At 43.7% G+C, this 19,978-nt stretch overlaps 1 protein-coding gene across 3 annotated transcripts in view; it reads right to left on the minus strand.

The window, feature by feature from the left end:
* Nucleotides 1-19,978, minus strand: part of znf536 (zinc finger protein 536) — a 248,216-nt gene that overhangs the window by 92,212 nt on the left and 136,026 nt on the right. For all 3 annotated transcript variants that reach the window (XM_044030798.1, XM_044030797.1, XM_044030799.1), the window contains one exon: nucleotides 15,005-17,298. In XM_044030798.1, the coding sequence (XP_043886733.1) occupies nucleotides 15,005-17,297 (2,293 nt within the window). In that variant the 5' untranslated portion in view covers nucleotide 17,298. The remainder of the gene's footprint in view (nucleotides 1-15,004; nucleotides 17,299-19,978) is intronic.

Below are 19,978 nucleotides of genomic sequence, written 5' to 3' on the forward strand. Positions count from 1 at the left end.
AGAGCCTAAAACGCCACTTTCTTTGCATGCACCCTTCATGACCCTTCATAAAGTCATTTTTGTCTTGATCCCTTCTAGCTAATTAGAGCAAGAGATGATGTGGGGGGCCCTCACACCTTTGTCTGCCTTACGGGGCCCCAGAATGACTGAACACGGCCCTGGAATGCAGTGACTCTGCACTGGTTGCATTTTATCGGTGAATTAAACGAACGTATCGAGAGAAAAAAAACATGTATTTGTTTGATTGTTTGAGGAGACTTGTGTGTGAGTGTGTGTGTGTGTGCGTGTGTGTGAGTGTATGCGCCTGCCTGAGAAGGAATGGGTGTGCGCCGGGTCTGATGTATGGATGATAACACTAATTAGCTCGTTTTGTTTGGGGCACAACACTCATTAAAAACCCAGTGGGGCCATTAAAGTTACCATCCCTCCAAACCATCGCTGCCACCAGATCCATCTAAGCTGCTATCTCACTCGCCTCTCCCTCCTTTTTAATGGCGTCGGCTTCAGGTTGTGGCGTTGAGCAAAGATTTGTGGGACTTGGATTGCTCCCCTTCTTCCCGTCCCCACCCCTCCACCCATCGTGCTCCGCCACCCACGTCCCTATCTCTTGATTTCTATTTAAATCCCACTCTTCCCCTCTCACCACTGTCTCTCTCTCTCACTCTGCCTTCACTTTCTGCCACATCCGCTGTCTCCAGTCCAGACGACACGCTCCATCCACACGCTGATAACTGTTTGCTGAACAGAAACCGGGGGAAGGATTTGAGCTCTTCAGTCTCGACAAGGGAGTAGAGTGGAAGGGAGGGGTGGCACAAGCTTTACACAGCCATGTCGCTGTAATGCTGACAAACCTCCACATGATTCAGTGCAGCTCACGGCATAAGGCCCTCGCTCTGCAGCTGGAGGGAGAGGGGAGAGGGGAGAGGGGGAGAGGGAGGGCCTGCCGGGATTAAACAAGCAAGGTGTAGCAGCATCCAGCTCAAAAGACACAAGAGAAGTTCCCAAAGACTTACAAGTAGGGACGGACATGACTATTTGATCTTTTCAGCTGTAGCTCCAGCAGAAATGACGTTTACCAGGGTCTTTGAATGCATCTCATGTCCGTCCCTCCCTCCTCACAAGTACGGACTGATTCAAACATAAACAGGACTCCATTACAGCGGTTTGAATGCAACCTTCTTTTTACAATGAAGATCTTTCTACTTTAAACTTTAACCTTCAATTAAGTTAAAATGTTAAGTTCAATAAATAATAAATGACTTCATGAAGGGTTTTGGTTTGTTTTCCGGGCCATAAATGGAAGTTTGTCTCCCGCACCAAAGTCCATACAACAAAGTGGCGTTTTTAGTTCACCAGAACACAGGAGCTGCCGGTCTTCTGCAGCTTTGTTTGGAAGCTTTGGGTCAGTTAAGTGAATCCAAACCAAGAGTTTCAAACACAGAAGTCACAAATGAACACCACTGAACGTACAGGAGGAGGCAGCAGTGGATGAACAGCTCCTGTGTGAAGTGGCATCAGAATCGCTGATCTTCTCTACGGGGTTTGGTGCTCGAGAGAAAACTTTGAAACTTCAGTTTCCGGCTGAAAGAAACAAATATGTCGTTAGGGTGATATTCACTGAAGCTAATGTTGACTTTATTAAGTTAAGACGCTAAAAATCTGTTTTCCATCCTTTCACACAGCGCTGACTGTGTGCTGTTACGTCATACAGCCACAACTATCCCTTTCAGTACGTCTTTATTGTCTCGCGCAGAACTACTTCCAGCCCACCAGCGCAGAGAGACACTTTCAAAGATGAAAGGAGATTAAAGAAAAGTAAAGAACGGCAGCCAAGAACTATGAAGTGGTTCAGTGGTGTTCTTCTCCGCCTCCTGCCATGATCACACACCCGTCCACCAACATGTGTATTATTCAGTGGCTGCACATTTTTCCACAACAAATGCACTGTTTTCTGAGTGATTTTTACACGTGTGGTATTGGAGCAGCTCTTCATGTGTTTCACGAGCCTCGTGGAGGTTAAGACGAGATTAATGCGCTGTTGATTTTGATGTTTTTGAAGTTTTTGATTTTTTTAAAAAATCACAGTTGCCAAGTCTTTGGTTTCCCCCCCACAAATGTGGCCTGTATTTAAAATGTCGTGTACACATGTAAACAAAGAACGGAAAATGTAGACGAGTTTGAGTATTTGCTCTTTTTAAGGTCCATATATTTACTTGTAGTTACTGCAACAGCACGTTCATAACTACTTTATCAATAATCCAAAACTCACTTTTCAACACAAAACTGAAGTTTAAAACAACGCTCGCCCTCCTGCACCAAACCTCACAGAGACAATCAGAGATTTAACATCGCAGCACTCAGGAGCTGTTGATCCACTGGTGTCTCCATCACTCGGGTAAAATGTGTTATTTTGTCACTTCAGTGACACAGAGTGACCACACGAGGCAGCAGAGCACCAGCAGCTCCTGTGCTCCTGCGAGTTAAATCTCTGATCGTGTCTATGGACTTTGGTGTGGGAGAGAACATGCTAAAGAAACGCCAGAAGATGAAGATAAAGTATTAAACATATTCTAAACAGATCATATACCTAAGCTGGCATAGATTTTATAAAATGAGCCTATTGTTGAGTGGCTTCAAATCTGTTTTTGAAAAACCTCAACTATGCCTTTAAGGCTGGGGCAATTAACATGTATATTTTCTTGTGCTGTCTGTGAGAGATGTGACAACACATCTGCTCTGCTGGTGATGATGGTGATGATGGTGATGCTGCTGGTGATGCTGGTTTGTCACCAGACCTGGTATCTGTGGTTAAGTGGGCTTTTCCAGGCACAGTACGACCACCTCCACACCACATAACCCCCTAGCGCGCACACACACACACACACGCACACACACACACACACACAGGGAGTGCCCTCCGGCTCATGTCCCGTGTTGTTTCCTTCAGCGTCGCCGCTCATCGGCAAAGACTCTGAAAATATCCTCGGTCTCAGGTCTGGATATTAAGAGTGTTGATTAGATATATGAGTTTGCCATTTGCCCACAGAGCGTGGAGTGTCTCCGACAGAACTGGGGACCATATGGCTGGTGAGAGATCCCCCCCCCACCACCCCGCCCGCCCCACCCTCCTCTCTTCCTCTTCGCGCAGCCTGACAGCTGGATGGCTGCTAACTGGGGACGAGGAAGCTTGGCAGCTGCAGCTGAGAGCAACGCTTTGATGCTGCTCACCCTTTTTCACTCTCTCTCTCTCTCTCTCTCTCTCTCTGTCTGTCTCTCTCTCTCTCCTCCTCTTCCTCTCTCTCTCTCTCACACACACACACACTTTCTCTAAGAGGAAACCACAAGCCCATTACCAACCAGTGTTACTTCAGTCAAACTTTCTACAGGTCGCTGTAAAGGGATCTGGATACTTTTAAAGGGACAGTTCAGGTGTTTTTGACGTGCACTGACTTCACCATGCACACAATCGACCCCTAAACGGATGAAAACGCGAAGAAAAGCGGATTTTTAGCCACTTAACAAAAGAGTCACCCAAAAAAATCCACGTCAGCTCAAGTCTCTTGAAAAGTTTTTTTGCTAAACCAAATCCCATTGAGGAAATCAGCGTTTTAACGCCCACAGCGACACAGGAGCTGCTGGTCTCTGCTGCCTCGTGTGGCGAGTCTCTGTCACTGAGGTCAGTCTGAACAAAGGATTTCAGATGGCGAGGGACAATATATGACCTTTGAACTCGGTGACGGAGGCAGCAGCTGCTTTTCTCTGTGGGCTTTGGTGTGGGAGAGTGAGCGTGGTTCAAAGTTGCGTTTCCTGTTGAAAATTGTTGTCTAACAGCGAGATTAAAGCAACACACACGTGCTTACGATATCGTAGATGGAAGCTGATGTAGATTTTCAATGTTTAATGTTTTCAATGATGGACAACAAAAAAAAACACCTTAAAATTTAAGGACTTTTGACAGAACTCTGCCTTATTTTAGCTTTCTCTCTCAAGTAGACTCACTGGTGTTAGTTTGAGAAAGCAAGACAAGTGCAAGACGCCTCGTGCTTCACCTTTTAAGACTGAAATAAACAACGTCAGAGACAGGATTAAAGAGGGGGAAACATGGAAAGTTTTCTACTTCCAGCAAAACTTGTTAATCTGCTGTTGACAAGACGATGGAGGGAGGGAGGGAGTGAGGGCATCCATGGGTGAGAGGTGGTGCTGCAGGAGGAGGAGTGAAAAGGCCTGTGGGAACATATTAACATGTACAACTGGCAAGTTAAAAAAAAGAGAAAATACTTTGACTCAAAGGAATCTTTCATCATTTCTTAAGATAAAAAAGAAAAGAAAAGAAAGACTCCTTTGGATGTTTAGATGCAGATACCTGAAACCATAGACAGGTGTGTGTGTGTGTGTGTGTGTGTGTGTGTGTGTGTTCTGCATTCACCAGAAATGTGAATTATAATCCCGCTTTGTATTCCCCTTTTTTAACACTTAACTCTGGAACACATGTTGTCTGTTTGTTTGTTTTTTTAAATGGAGGTCACATGACGTGTTTTATATCAGCTATTTTAATAAATGTCATGTAAAGAAGAAGAAATAATTCTGCTGTTTCATCTTTGTACGGTAAAATCTCTCAGATTAAACATCAGGAACAGACGAGGAGGGAGTCTAACAACGCACACACACATGATTCAAAGGTCCTAACTAATCTAAACTATACACACACAATGGCCACATTATTAGGTACGGATGAGTCTTTTTAGCGATTTCTGCGTCACATTTTGACCGACGTCTCTTTCATTTATCGTCCAAACGACGTCAAAGTCGGCGCCTTCACGACGTCAGCTGCCACGTTTGGAGCAGGTGAAATAAACCGTGACGGACAGAGAAGACATTTTGTTATGTGGACATTACTAAATGCACTGAGATGCCGTCACGTGATTGGCCGGTCAGATATTTGCGTTAACGAGCAGTTGAACAGGTGTCAGTTATCAATCAGCATCGATGTCAGTTTCTCTCAGGTTAAGAGTTTATAATCACACTGAGACAGGAAACTAGAAAGAGAAGAAGGCGGGGCAGACAGACGGCAGGAAGTGAAACGACAAAATAAAACAGGAAACAAGGAAGAGAGAGAAAACCTGTTTCCTTTTTCTTTCTCTGTTTCTAAAATGTGCACAAATCTCACACTGATGATGATAATAAAAATAATGTCCCCTCGTTTTCACTCGTGACACCCCCCGAGTTCACTCCTCCATCTTCCTCTTCTTTTTCACACCGTCTGCCTCCATGATGCCCTTCTCTGTTTTTCTACTCATTCACTCACTCATTCACTCATTTACTCCCCCCCACACACACACACACACACATTTCTGCTATATTCATCTCACTCTTTTCCCTCCTTTCTTTTCCACCAGCGAGCTCCACCCATCCCTCGCTTCTTCTATTTTTTTATTATCATTTTTTTTATTTTTTTTTGAAAGGCCCCCTGTTGCTGTCTGCTATCAGAGAGGAGAGGAGAGGAGAGGATGCATGAGGGTATAAGAGGAGGAGGAGGAGGAGGAGCAGGGAGAGAGGGAGCTGCGATGGCTGGAGCCAAGAGGAGAGCAGCTGGGCACGGCTAACAGGGAATGATAATGACCTCAGAAATCTGCTGCTCGCTCCACAACAATAGGGTGCTCAGTCGCCTGGAAAATTGTGTTCATCAGCGAGCTCTGCTCACTTACTAATTGACATTGCCAAATATTTTAAGAACAATTGGAAAGTGGCAGGGTGAGAGAGAGAGAGAGAGAGAGAGAGAGAGAGAGAGAGAGAGTGAGAGAGAGAGAGGAAAAAAAAAAGGCGGAGATCTTAATCCCTGGACTTAATTCCTCCTCCCCTGTACTTTCACTCACCCTCTCGTTTTCTCTTCTCTTTTGTGATGACGAGATAGCGCTACAGCTAAGAGAGAAGGAGGAGAAGAAGAGGAGGAAGACGAGGAAGGAGAAGAAAACAGAGAGCACATTTTTCCCGTCGCTCTCGTGTCAGCAGCCTGACGCTCGCACAAAAGGGCTTTTTATGTGACCTGTCACTGGGGTTAAGAGGAAGAGATGAGGGGGGTACAGAGCGGGGGTGAGTTAAAAATTAAAATGACAGAGTGAGTGAAAGAGAAGGGCTGGGGGGTGGTGTCACATGTCTGGCCTCCATCTTTAACGAGGCAAAGGTCAACGTTTTTCTGCTCCTTCGTTTACACGAGGAGCCGCGATCATGAGCGAGTTCACACGTTCAAACAAAGACGCCGCCCACCCCTCACCCTCTCACCCACCCTCACCCACTTCACACACCCCGCTCCAGATCCAGATCCAGATCCAGATCCAGCGCCAGATCCGCTGCCTACCTTCAACCAGCGCTTGCACATTTGCATTCCTTGACCGAGAGAGTCTGAGAGTCCTGCCTCATTTCACAGGAATCCCACACTGACAGAGTCAGACAGCTGTCAGCGCGCGCACGCACGCACACACACGCACACACACGCACACACACACACGCACACGCGCACACGCACACACAGTTTCCCTCAGCTTATTTAATCTGGATCTGAGCCTCTTTCTTTCTGTAAGTTTGAATGTCAGTAAACAAACTCGTGTTGAGTCAAAGTTGTGACTCTGACGTTGTTTTAAAGCTTTTTTCCACGTTTAATCTGCTTATTTTAGTGAAACTTGCACATATTTGGACGTTTGAGAGAAGTCACAGAGACGCATCATGAAGAATAAATAACATTATCACTCAAAAACACAGACTTCTGTGTTTCTGAAGCCGGTCGATTATTAAATGGATCATCGTTTTTTTGCTTCATATAAGAAATAAATCACTAAAAACTGATTCCTCATCATTATTTCATTAGTGAACATTTTCTGAACCAAAGAGACATTTGAGTTCATTTTCTAGTTTCATCTTGCACTTTCTGACTCTGAATCAAACTTTGACTTCCTTATGTTGTTTATCTATTCTTATATTTATCAGTATTTACAGTTTTTACAGATTTATGAATTTTCTCTTCTCTTCTTTGTTTCAGTTTGTTTTACACGACTATATTTATTTATATGAATATTTGTCTTGTTAAAAACACGTCGAGTTGCACGATGTTGTGCATGAATCCACTTTTTGACCCTGATCCAGGTCTTTCCTCCCCGTCACTTACATTTTGAAAAGAAACAGGGACCAAATCCACTTTATTTATTCTGAATCTGCCTGAATGGTTTATTTCATGCACGTGTGACGTCTGAGACTCTGTGAACAAACTTTTAATTCACATCTTTTGCTCAGTTTTCAGCTGCGTTTTAAAGAGAATGTTTGTTTCTCCTCTTTGTATCCGTCACTTCTGAATCTCTGCTTCTACTTCTTCTTTTACTTCCTGCTGCTGCTGCTGCTGCTGCTGCTGCAGTGTGAGCAGTGACACCGGTGCAGATAGCTTGTTGATGTATTAAAGAATATTAATATGCAAAGAGTCTACCTGACGGAGTACGCGGCAGCCTTCTGTTACGGAAAGATAAATATTATGTTTTAATTATAAAAAACATAAAACAGAAATGGGGGAAAGACAGAGGACGTGTGTGTGTGTGTGTGTGTGTGAGGAATCTTGTTCTCGGAGAAAAGTACGTTATGTTTTGGCAAAGATTTGAAAAGAGTGGCTGGTGTTTACAGAGGAATGTGATTCCCTGTCATCTCTGTATTGCCCGGGTGTCATTTTCATTTCTTCACCTCTCTCTTTTTTACTCTCTCAGCACTCCGTTTCTTCCCTCTTTCATTCCTCCTCCTCCTTCTTCTTCTCCTCCTTCGTCTTCGCTGGCTGACTCGACCTCTCGAGCAAACGGACGGGAGGGAGGGAGGGAGCGGGGAATCCAAACGCCATCATTAAGACATAAAAAGGCGCTGATAAATGTTTCATAAGGACAAGACTGGCCACCGATCGCCACCCAGGAGTCTCGCGCGACTCCTCCCCTCCCCGGCGTTCAGAAACACACACTTGTCGGACTACAATTGGAATTTTAAAACATCTAAAAAGGGGCCCGGGCTAATTCCCTGTGTGGGTAATATTTACAAATTGAGTCTGAGCGAAAGGAGAAGAAGAAGAGGAGAAAAAAATCAAATGAACTGCGCGCAGAGAGAGAGAGAGAGAAAGAGAAAGAGAAGAACAGAGAAATAAATTGCCCTTTTATATTGTGCGAGCGTGTACAAAAATACTAAGTCTGCATTTACGCGAGACGTGTCAATCAGCCGCGCACACAGTGACAATTAGTGCGTTTGAATGGGACTTTTTTATCGTTTGGCAGACGCCAGAGTCCTGACCTACTGTACCAAAAATACTCCAGCAGCCTCAACACAATGACTCTGTCTGTGCAAGTTTGGTGACACGTAACAAAAAGAAGGGAAATGAAATAATAATAAAATAAATCAGCGCGGGTTTGGAGGGTTTTCTTTTCCCTTTTTGTAACCATTGAGTTGTGTGATTATAGAGAGAAGGAGAATAAAGCAGCAGACGGAGGAAGAAGAAGAAGAAGAAGAAGAAGAGCAGCGGATGTCACTGACAAAGACAAAAATAATTTATGCAGAAGAAAGAGGAAAAAAAAAAACCTGAGGGACATAATTCATTATTTTTTAATGTACACACAGATTGTGCTCACACACTCACACAGTTTATTATTTCAAGTGTAAAGAGAAATATAGCGTATAATTAAAGTGATATGTTCACTTTACTTTGGATTTTCAAACAGTTATTACTGCTACTGCCAACTTTTAAACATCATAATGTGACGTTTAGTTGGCGCCAGGCTCCTATTGGACGACACCGGCTGTCAATCGCGCGTATTTTCCTCTAAATTTAAACATTATTTACAAACAATTGCCATCAAGTTCTGTTGTAGAAGTGAGGAAACTGACTTTCTGAGTTCTTTGTGCAACCAGAGGAGTCGCCCCCGGGTGGCGATCCAAGTTTTTCTGTTCCTTTTTACTATTTTTGAACGTTTATGGGCTGGCCACTTCATTTTCTGCGTGTTTGTTGCTTTATCTCGCCGTCACAAATCGTTTCCCAACAATAAACTTAACAATAAACTCACTCACTCGCCCGCACCAAAGCCCACAGAGGAAACCAACGATTTTACATCAAGTTTACGGAGTTGTTGATCCACTGCTGGCTTTCTTAAATACATTCAAATGTAATATTTTCTAATATCTGTGTTTGAAATACTTTGGTCGGATTTACCTCAGTGACACAAACTGGCCACACGGGGCAGCAGTGGACCGCTTGTTTAAAATCTTCAGTTTAGAAGACAATTTTAGGGCTAATTTGACGTCATCTTTTAAATTCCCTTGTAAGTCTGCTAAACGACATGTAATGTCTGTAGAAAAGTAAAATAAACATTCCAGACTATTTTTTTAATCCCCCAAAATGAGGTGTCTGTATAATTGTGTGTGTAATCTACGTGTTTCTTGAGATTGTGTCATGTACAGTGTGATTATGTCAAAATAAAAAGGTGTTCATTCTTCTTGACTCACAGTCTAATATTTGCTGAGAACAGCTGGATTATTCCGCGTGCATATTCATAGCCCGCGTCTACTTTACTCCTGTTTTAATGACACAGTAATTACACTGTAACAGTTTGTCTGCACGTGTAATTACGCCCCCACTGTACCGACGCAATTAGATGAATATCCACGCTTTATAACCTGAGGCGTCGAGTTGGCAAATCCGATTTTCAATTTGTGTGAAGCAGGCATTTTGTTTGAGCCACGGTAAAGACCAGGGATCTGCAGGCTAATCCTCACCATGTTAAAAAGCTGTTCCTCTTTTTAAAAAAAAACAAAAAAAAACATAGAGAGAGAGAGAGAGAGACAGAGAGAGAGACAGAGAGAGAGACAGAGAGGGGAGTCTTTTTCAGCCCGGAGCCAAGAGGTGGGAGTGAGCTTTAACGGTGGAATAACGGGAAGGTTTGTGGGAACGCGTGTGAGGAGGAATCGTGGCGCTCCAGGCCTCGTTCATGTGCGCAGCAAAGTCTATTGTCTCACTCATTCACACTCGTTTTTGAACGTGGAAGCACTGATTTTGAATGGTTTCTTATTTGCAGGATAAAAAAATAAAGAGGCTTTTTCAGTTGCTTTCCAGTGTTTTTTGTCCCGTCTGTTTTGGACGTTGACGAGAGTCCAAACCTGTTGCTTCACGTCGTGAACGTGAATACGACACGAGAGTTTGACGCGTAAGTATTTTTCTACAGCTGATGTCCATGTGCAGAAATACCTCCACTTGATACATTTTAATAGTTTCCTAACAAATTCTTGCTTGTGTTTTGTGTCTGTGCTGCCGTGCAAGTCAATATTTTCAGTAAAAATAATGCAGAAACTAAATAATAGTAAACCTTTGGATGAAAAATACACACCTTCAGCTACATTTATCAAGTTTCTGAGTGTCAGCTTACGTTAAAAGCGTGCCAAAGAATCAATTAAACAGCAATTCCGACTCTGAAACAGTGTTAAATTTAAATATTTTAGTTTTACAGTGACCTTATATGATATATTTGGTATCTAATAATAATAATAATCTAAATTGGTGTTAAATTGACTTATTTAGCACCAATTCTATGTTCAAATTTTGATTCCAAATACGTCCAATTTCTCTATTTTAAGTGTATGTTTGTGACTAAACGTGTTGAATACACCTTGACATTTGCTTATTTAAGGTTACCTTTAGACTAAAATAGTTAAATAAAGGTTTTTCTCATCCAAATCAAAATTGCTGTCAAATTGAGTGATTTTAGCTACAATTCTGATTCCAAAAAGGCCTACATCCAATTTATCTTTTTCTTTCACTAAACGCATTGAATACAACCTGAAATTTACTCAAATTAGACTTTTTTAAGGTTACTTTGAAATTAAAATTGTTACATTTGACACTTTCAGACATTTTCTAGTCCTAATCAAAATTGTTGTTAAACTGAATATTTTACCACCAATTCCAATCCAAATACGTCCAATGTATCCATTTAAATAACATTTTTGTCACTAAAAAGAGTTAAAACACAGTTAAATTCCACTCATTTAAGTTTACTTTGAAAGTGCAATAGTTACATTTCAGAGTTTTTTCCTCATCCTAAATCAAAACCGCTGTTACATTGAGTCCTTTAATGCTTCTTCTTCTTCTTCTTTGATCTTCACACAAACACAAGCACTCGCGCAGTGAACTCAGTCCAAGGAAAAGTCAACAAACGACAAAAAAAACAAGACAGTGATGGGCATAAAATGTAATTTCCTCTTTGTTTCCAGACGATAGATAAATAAATAAATCAATAAATGGGAGAATTTCACTGAATAAGAATCAGGCTCAAGGTGAGTCACCGAGCCGCGCTGAAACACGGAAGGTCTTCAAAGGACGTTTCTGACAGAGGCCTTTGTCTCCCTCTCTCTCTCCCTCCCTCTCTCTCCCTCTCTCTCTCTCTCCCAAACACACTTTTTAAACAAGTGTCGACTCAAAGACAAAAGCCGAGCGGCGCTGACCTTCTTTCACAGCCGAGATGTTATTGTTGATTACTATAATTTTACTTTAACACTAAATTGCCGTGGGTAGGTGGCGGCTGGGGGAGTGAAAGGGCACACACACACACACACACACACACACACACACACACACACTCTCTCACACTGCAGGTGTACGTACACACACACACACACACACTTAAACTTAGAATTACTGCAAAGGCAGTGAAATATTAAGAAAAAGGAGACAATGGTACAGTAGCCACATCCTGTTCACGACAGGAGAGTGATATGAACACATACTGTAACAAAACCCCCCGCCCAACACGCACACACATGCACACACGCACACATGCACACATGCACGCACAACAAAACATGCATGCAGAGGCGAAGCATGACACCTTTCTCCACATGAGACTCAGACACATTTCTTTCTCACACATCAAAGCTTCTAATTTGAGAGTCCCTGAGCTCCACACATGAAGAGAAGACAGGTTGTTTTTTTTTTACACCGCTTCTGAAAAATTAAAGAAAAACAGGAAGTCGCAAAAAAAAAACAAGCACAGTTAACATTTTTCTGATGTCAAATGTGTTTACTTCACACTTTTCCTTTTACCCCCACTTATATTTAAAAAAAGAGGTGTGTTCAGATCACTGCACGCCTCATCACTCACTCACACGCTTTTAAAAATCCAGCTTTTATTATAATAATAATCTGTACATCAGTAACAACGCAGGGCAGGATAAACACCCAAGCCTGTAATCCTGCAGCGGTCCTCAGATTAGAGAAATGTCACAGATTATAGCAACTCCTCTCTAAAAGTCACTAATATGTGTTTTAAAGCTGCGTTTTTTATTGTTATTATCATATATGTATGTACATATATTATTTATTTGTTTTTAAAGGTCTGCCGTGTCAAAATATGTGATACTAAAGGATTCAAGCACATCAGGAAACTACGGTGGCCTACACACGCCGAAAAGGACGCTGAAATTGTAAAAAGATGGCGACACAAGATGGCTGCATCCATAAAGCAAGGCCCTTGGTTTAAGTACATGTGACTGTTTTAATCTAAGGCTAAGGTTATTAGGATTATAGGGATTACACACTAATACAAACGTATTTATGATGTAGTGGATCCAATTTCTGCCACTAAAGCCTTTCTAAATTTTACACATTACTCCTTTAAAGAGGTACATTTTCTTCTTCAGTGTAAACACCGTCTTTGAGATTATGACGGCGTCAGATTAAATAAAGGCAGAGCTGTGTGTGTTCAGCCTGTTGAGATGAGAGTGTGACGTTGTTACCTGTACACAAACCATTCAGCACAGCAGTGCAACTATTTATGCTTCATGGAAAACTAACAGATTTATGTACTATGTACATATATATATATATATATATTTTTTGTCTTTCACTCAAACCTCCTCCTCCTCCTCTTCCTCTTCCTCTTCCCAAAGTGGCGTAGACTGTGATGCCTTTGTGCTCGTTTCACATTCTGTGGTAGAAATTCTACTGGTTTTATTTGTCAATTAATATTTTAATTTACTTTTGTGTGTGTGTGTGTGTGTGTGCGCACTCGTTGTTAATACAGTACTTCTGAAGCTGTTGAAACGCCACAAGCTGTAGCCATCAGATTCAAAGTGCTTGAGTCAAAAGAGACACATACAGAGAGAGAGAGAGAGAGAGAGAGAGAGAGAGACAGATGGAGAGAGAAACTTCCAGCATTAAAATTCAGAAGATAATTACATCCGCTACACCCCCACCCTGTTGAGAAAGTGTTATGTTTAATAGTCTCTATAAAGAAAATAGGTTTTTATCTCACTCTCATTTTCATTAATTCCTAATTGGGGTGGGGGGTTGTCTGTTATTATTTCTTAGATTAAAATAAACATAGCCTATCCCATGTTCAAACCCATCACACTACACGGGCATGATAAGGACTTTATGCCTCTGTGAATAAATAAACAATTTCATCTCCACTGGTGGAATTAAGTTGCTCACAGCCTTAAGCTAAGCCTCTCTGATTTATATTTATATTTATTTACATATTTCTTCTCCCCCTCTCTCCCTCAGACTTAAAAGCACACCCTTGCTTTTTTTTTTTTGCAAATGAAGTTTTTTTTTGACCTGTTTTATATGTATAGCTTTAATTAGTGTCTTGTTTAGCTTAAACCGACTGATTATCGCACAGTCGTGACCTAATTACCACGCACGTACTTAACGGCGGAACAGTGCCCCGAGGAGCGAGCGAAAGTTACCTTTAAAAACTTGTGTAATCATTAGCAGCGAGCCTCCCTTAATCCCACTAAACATACACTTATCTCGCCCCGGCCGGCCTGTATTTATATGTATATTGTGCAGGGAGAGGGGAGGGGTACAGTCGTCTCCGACGTGTTTATTAAAGACATTTATTAATCGCTGTGGTTAAAGTGAGTTCGTCCCCGCGCTCCCACTCTTTACTCATGTTCCACGGGGATCCGGAGTGCTAACCTGCGAACGTGGATGCAATGGTAAAGCGGGATTTACTCTTGGATCGCGGGTTCTCGCCGCGTCTGCTTGTTTGGATTAATGTGAAATGTAGCAACAACGCAGCCAGCATAAGAACGTGGAAATAAGTATATTTGTACTGTATGTATGTAATGGATTAAAGAAAAATATGTCTGTACAGGCATGTATGGGTATTAGGGCTGTCACTTTTTTATCTAAACTTCTGCAATAACCCACACGTGGTCCAGCAGAGGGCGCTGTGATTGCAGCTTAGCCGAATATCCATTAGGAACGCCTTCACAGCGCATCGTCGTAGCAAAAAAATCACAACACCAAAGCATGTGAAAAGTTGCGTATGTAGAGTATTTCGGGTTTTACACCATGGCTGACAAACTGCGGACAAGCTGTTAGCTTGGTTCGCCCAAGTACAATAAGTAAAGTTGTGTGCGGGCACCCAAATATCCTCAAAAGAATAGTGTGTATCTTAATATTTGTTTGATTTTTGGGAAAAATTGACCGCCCTAATATGTATTGTTATTAATTGGTATGAATATATTTATATTACTCTATTTTATAGAGATTTATTGGGCACGACAGGGGAAACACGGGTCCTCAAAAATGTTCTTGGCGTGATCCGGAAAACGTCAGAACCGTCAGACCAAAACAATTCAACCCATTACCAAAAACGTAGCACAGACATGGATACAAATAAACAGGTTTCCAGCACTGATCAGGACCGCTGTAAGCAACTGGACTTGCTTGGGTTCTAAGAACTTAGGAAGCTTCCTAGATGAGTGGTGAACTGTCTCGTGCAAGTCCAGTTAACAACAGCTAACTACTGAAGACGACTACGACCTCAATGACTGAGAACCTTCACGGACATATGGATCAATACAAGGCAACAAAACCGTCAAACTGCAGCAACATCATCATCAAGATTGATGTAGAGTTGTATCACTTCACAACTGTGGCGCAACAAAATTTACAGACATGCGTTGAAATTATTCTCAGACTTTTTGTTCCTACCTGAAGACGGTGAAGAGGGATGTGGGCTGTCATCCTGGACACTTCCTGTCTGGGAGTGACCTCCTCCAGCGCCGCTCTCCTCCGTCACATTGGATGAGCCGGGAGTGGTGGAGCGGCTGATGGACTGGGACTCGGGGTCACTGGCTGATCCGCGGCGTTCTTCCAGACCCTGTTGCTGCAGCACTTCTTCGATGCCTCTCCTGTCCTTGCCGTGAATGCGGGAGTGAACAACCATCTGATGGTATGATCTGAAGATACGGCCGCAGTCGGGACACTCTGAAGGCTTGTCCTTCAGGCCAGAGAGGCTGTAGTCAATGTTTGGGCTTCCCAAGCCAGCCAAGGCTCCAGGAGCCTCTGCATTACCATGGTGCGACATTAGGTCACGGTGACTGTCAAAGCCTCGTCCGTCCTCCTTCAGGGACATCATGGCTCCACTAGGGGCCTTGGATCCCTGCAAGGCATCTGAGAGCTGCTTCTGCTTGGAGCTTTCATTGGAAGAAATTAGGGAGTAGTCTTGTTTTTCCTTTGAGAAAGAAGCCAGGGCCCCAGCACCACCCATCTCATCTTCCTGCACTGGGGGTATGTGATGCTGCTGCTGCTGCTCCTTAGGCATAAAAGCCCTGTCCATGGCCATGCCACGTGCCATTATCTGCCAGGCTTGGTAGCTGCTGAGGGAATCCATCTCTGCCACTTTTGCAGCCGCCTGCAGACGCTCCATGCAACTCGACTTGAGGGGTGGCACAAGGTTTAGGCAACCCAGGAGCGAGCGCTTCTCGTTTTCACCTAGTGCATGGCCCATACCTCCTGCCATGGGTCCCAGCAACTTCCCCAGCATCTCCTTTTCCTTCATAGCTATCCCAGCTTTAGCCAGCATCTGGTGTTGTTCACTCAGACCTTGTTTGTCTGGTGAAAGGAAGCCTCCCTGAAGACAGGAGATGTAGCGGGAATAAAGGTTAGCATGAGCCTCCTGAGCCAGATTGCTCATGCTATTGACAGCAGCCAGGTCGTGCTCGTTGGGTTGTGGTGGTTTGTTCTTGATTGCCAGCTTGTTGAGATGCACCTTCATATGGTTCTTGAGAAACCACGGTTCCTTGAAGCGGCGGCCGCAGATTTGGCAGCAGTGCTCAAAGGAGTCCTTGTGCTTGCGCATGTGACCCTTGAGGAACCAAGCTTGGCTGAACACCTGTCCACATATGTCACAACGGAATTCGGTGGCCGGCTGCATGCCACCGGCACCACCTGCGCCCTGGCCCTGCGCCGGCTCGGCTGTGATGTGGGCCTTTTCCACGTGGTTTATCAGCTCCTCTTCATGGGCGGCAGCAAACTCACACAGTGTGCATTTGTAGGGCTTGTGGAGAATGCGGATGTGGCGATCCAGCTCCTCGCGCTTCTTAAACTTCCCTTTGCAGAAGGTGCAGCGGAAACCTGTGGTCGGGTTGAGGGACTGTTCGTCCTGGGTAGTAGTTGTAGTTGGCTTGGGAGAGGAAGAAGGCTGGGAGACTGTGTCTGGAGTGGCAAGGCCAGAGGCTGGGAGGAGGCCACAGGCTGAGCCAAGTTGTGGCTGATGAGCGTTAGAACTGCTGTTGAGGCTGAGATGGGGTGTTGGAGGTGCTTGGATGAGACTGCCACTCCCTCTCATCTGCTTGTCCCTCAGAATGGCCCTCTCCTCCAGCTCGTGCAGGAGCCTGTTTTCCTCTCTGACGCGGCCGCGGCCTTTACCGAGGTTCCCCAGCTTATGGGTGCGGAGGTGGATCTTCAAGTTGCCCTTCTGAGCTGCTCGATGGTCACAGTATGGACACTTGAAGGGCTTCTCCCCCGTGTGTGTGCGCATGTGCAGCGACAGGATGCTGTTAAAGCGGAATCTCTTGCCACACAGTGGACAGGGATACTTCCTGTTCTTGCGGGCGTCATCTTCAATATCATTCATCTGGGACATGATGCCCAAGTTCTGGCCGTTGAGAAACTGCTGCAGGTCGACGCGACCGTTCAACCCACTTAGCGCTCCTGCGTCGATGTCTCGGTTGAGCTGATTGGCTAGCAGGGCCATCTGACTGCTGATTGGTTGACTAGCCAGGGCTGCGTGGTGAGTCTTGTCGTCCAAAGGCGTCGCTGCTTTCTCTTCTGGGATCTGCTGTGGGCGGTGTAGGTCGGGAAAGGCGTGTCCTAGCTGGGCAGTGAGCTGGTGAAGCTTCTGACTTATGGGGTAGCGGCCATTTAAGACTGCACTGCTCAGATGGGCATCAGCATCAGACACTGCCGATGACACACCAAGACACAAACTGGAGTCCTCCATCCTGTAAACCAAGACAGAAGGAAAACAAAGCAGTTTTAGTACGAATACTGAGGCTTGGTGGATAGCGGAGGTTAGCAGACCATGTAGCGCGAGGTTACTAATGTTGCTAAAGTGAAGGTGATGCGATGTCAAGTGACAAAACACCGGAAATGCAGAGAACAACCAATGTCCAAGAGCTCTGTTGGCGCCGTGTCGTGTTTGAGACACGTGTATAAATGTGATTTGATTGGCTCGTGTCTGTTGGTGTATTTGCATATTGTGTCGCTTGGAGCAACAGACGCCACTGTGTGCGTGTGAAGAACTACAGACAAACAAAAAAAGAACCTGTGCTGAATCATTTTCATTTTAACCCACATTCGTCAGTAACAAGGTCGTGAGAAAGGCTCCTGCGCCTCCTTAGAACTTTCTTCTTTCAAAGAGCAATACCATTTTGGAATGAATAATTACTCCGTAAACACAGTGAGCGGTATATAATTAAGCTACTTGTGCCCACCCTATCAGAATCCTTCCAATTACATGCCTTAATGAAATGGAGCAACGCAGCATTGTCAGCAAGGCACCGCAATACTACAATTACGATATTAACAATAGCACTTAAAACCAAGGGGTTACTCCGGTAAACACAACACTCTTATCTTGGTGCAATGACACTTTTCTTGGCGCAATATTCCATTACAGAACCACACGAGTGTCGATCTGATTCCCCGTGCTCTCCCTTCTGCTCTTTCTTGAACTTTTATTATGATATGAAAAGAAAGAAAGAAGAAAAAACACTTGACAGATAAGAGCATCCTTCTGTCTGACAGGAAGCTGGATACGCGTTACTTTGTTGACATACAGTTTATCATTACTTTCTGTGCTGTCTTTGAAAAGGGATACTTCATCTCAAGTGTGGTTGTGTGAAAATACTCAGCACTGACTTCACTGTGCACACGCTCATTGAAACACCAGGAAAAGTCAGAATTTAGCCACTTTAGCTAATACAATCGACATCAGCTTGACTCTTTAATGACCTGAGAGCATGTTTTCCACTTTTTCCCACTATAATCTAACTGTTTCTGACTGGAAACTGATGTTTTGTTTTTACCTTCATCTCCAATACCAAATCCCACAGAGAAAATCAATTTTACTTCACTGCACACAGGAGTTGTTGATCCACTGCAGCCTCCACCAGTGAATTCAAATGTGCTACTTTACGACGCCTGTGTCTAAAATCCTTTATTCGGATTCACGTGAATGACAGAAACTTTTCAAATTAAGCAGCAGAAGAGCAGCAGCTCCTGTGTCCTGGGTGATTTACTCAATGGGATTTGGTGCAGAAGCGTGAAAGGTTCACAAACATCAGTTTCCACTGACAAAAGATGAAGATACAGTCATGAACGTAGCCTTAGGAGATCACAGATTTGAACTGACACATGTGTAATTGTACGAGCCCTTTGTTAAGTGGATAAAAAGCTGCCTTATGTTGACTTCCTGCATGTTCTCAGTCGTGGTTCTTGACGTCAGTGGAGTGAGCGCTGACTTTTTGCTCCGCGAGTGTTCTCATTTTCATATAAACAACACCAGTGAATAAAACGATTAAAAAAGAGAGGGAGAGAGGGAGAGAGAGAGAGAGAAATAACATTGCTTTTAAATGCAGATCCATCTGCTCTCCAGATGGTGAGGTTTAAACATCTATCTGCACACTTCCTCTGGCTGCTGGCAGGGGTCAAACCCTCAGAAACAATAACCACGGATCTGCTTTGGTCAACAAAATATTGTATAATATCTCATTACGCTGATTAGCATGCTGCCCGGTAACACCACTGTGCTGTTACACATTAATATAATCATCCAAAAAAAACAAATAAAAACAATCCTTTCAGTGTTTAACACTGGTATTAGGTGAGTGCACTTTAAAAGACAATATGGCATCATTTGAGATGCTTATTAGCGGGAGCTTATGGAGCTAATCCGGCTGCAATGATGCATTTGAACATTAAACATAGTCGCACATGTTCAGTATACAATTCACAGGCACAGACGGCAACTGGAGCCTCTTCCAAAGTAAATTTAGAGCCTATATTTGGGATTTTATTACTATTAAACGGTGGTTAATGCCATCATGTTGACTTGGCATGCTTTTGAGAACTTAGCCTTTACCAAAAATGACCCACCTACGTATGGACTGAATTTCTTTCTCTTTAAAGTCCCGCCCTCTGCGCTCGGCGCCCATCAGTGGGACGTTTGTAGACATAAGAGTGGCCTGTTCCTTTCTCCACTGTCCCTCCAACACACTGTCCATGGTGGATTCTTATCTCGGGGACATGAATTAAGAGACTGTGACTGTGGCGTTTAAAGGAATGTGACGGTCGTGGGCCGCGCCACTTCTTTTCTCTCTTTTCTTCTGAATCCTCCTCACAAGAATCCTAAAGCCACTCCGCTGAATATAAGAGCTACGTTATGCTCTCTGACAGACGTACGTGTGTGAGGACAGAGAGTAACTTTGTCCGGCTGTTTTAAATTTGAAATTGCATCGATGTTACACGACAGCTTCCGTCAGCAGAGCCTCTGAGCGGAAAGGTCAGATAATAAAAGTCTCCATCATTTTGAGTTTTTCTGATATCTGAAAAACGCCGTTTACACTTTTTCACAATTTACAATACCAAAGTCCACAGAGAAAATCAGCACAGGAGCTGTTG

The sequence above is a fragment of the Solea senegalensis genome, linkage group LG7 (assembly GCF_019176455.1).
Source record: "Solea senegalensis isolate Sse05_10M linkage group LG7, IFAPA_SoseM_1, whole genome shotgun sequence".
Lineage (NCBI taxonomy): Eukaryota > Metazoa > Chordata > Actinopteri > Pleuronectiformes > Soleidae > Solea > Solea senegalensis.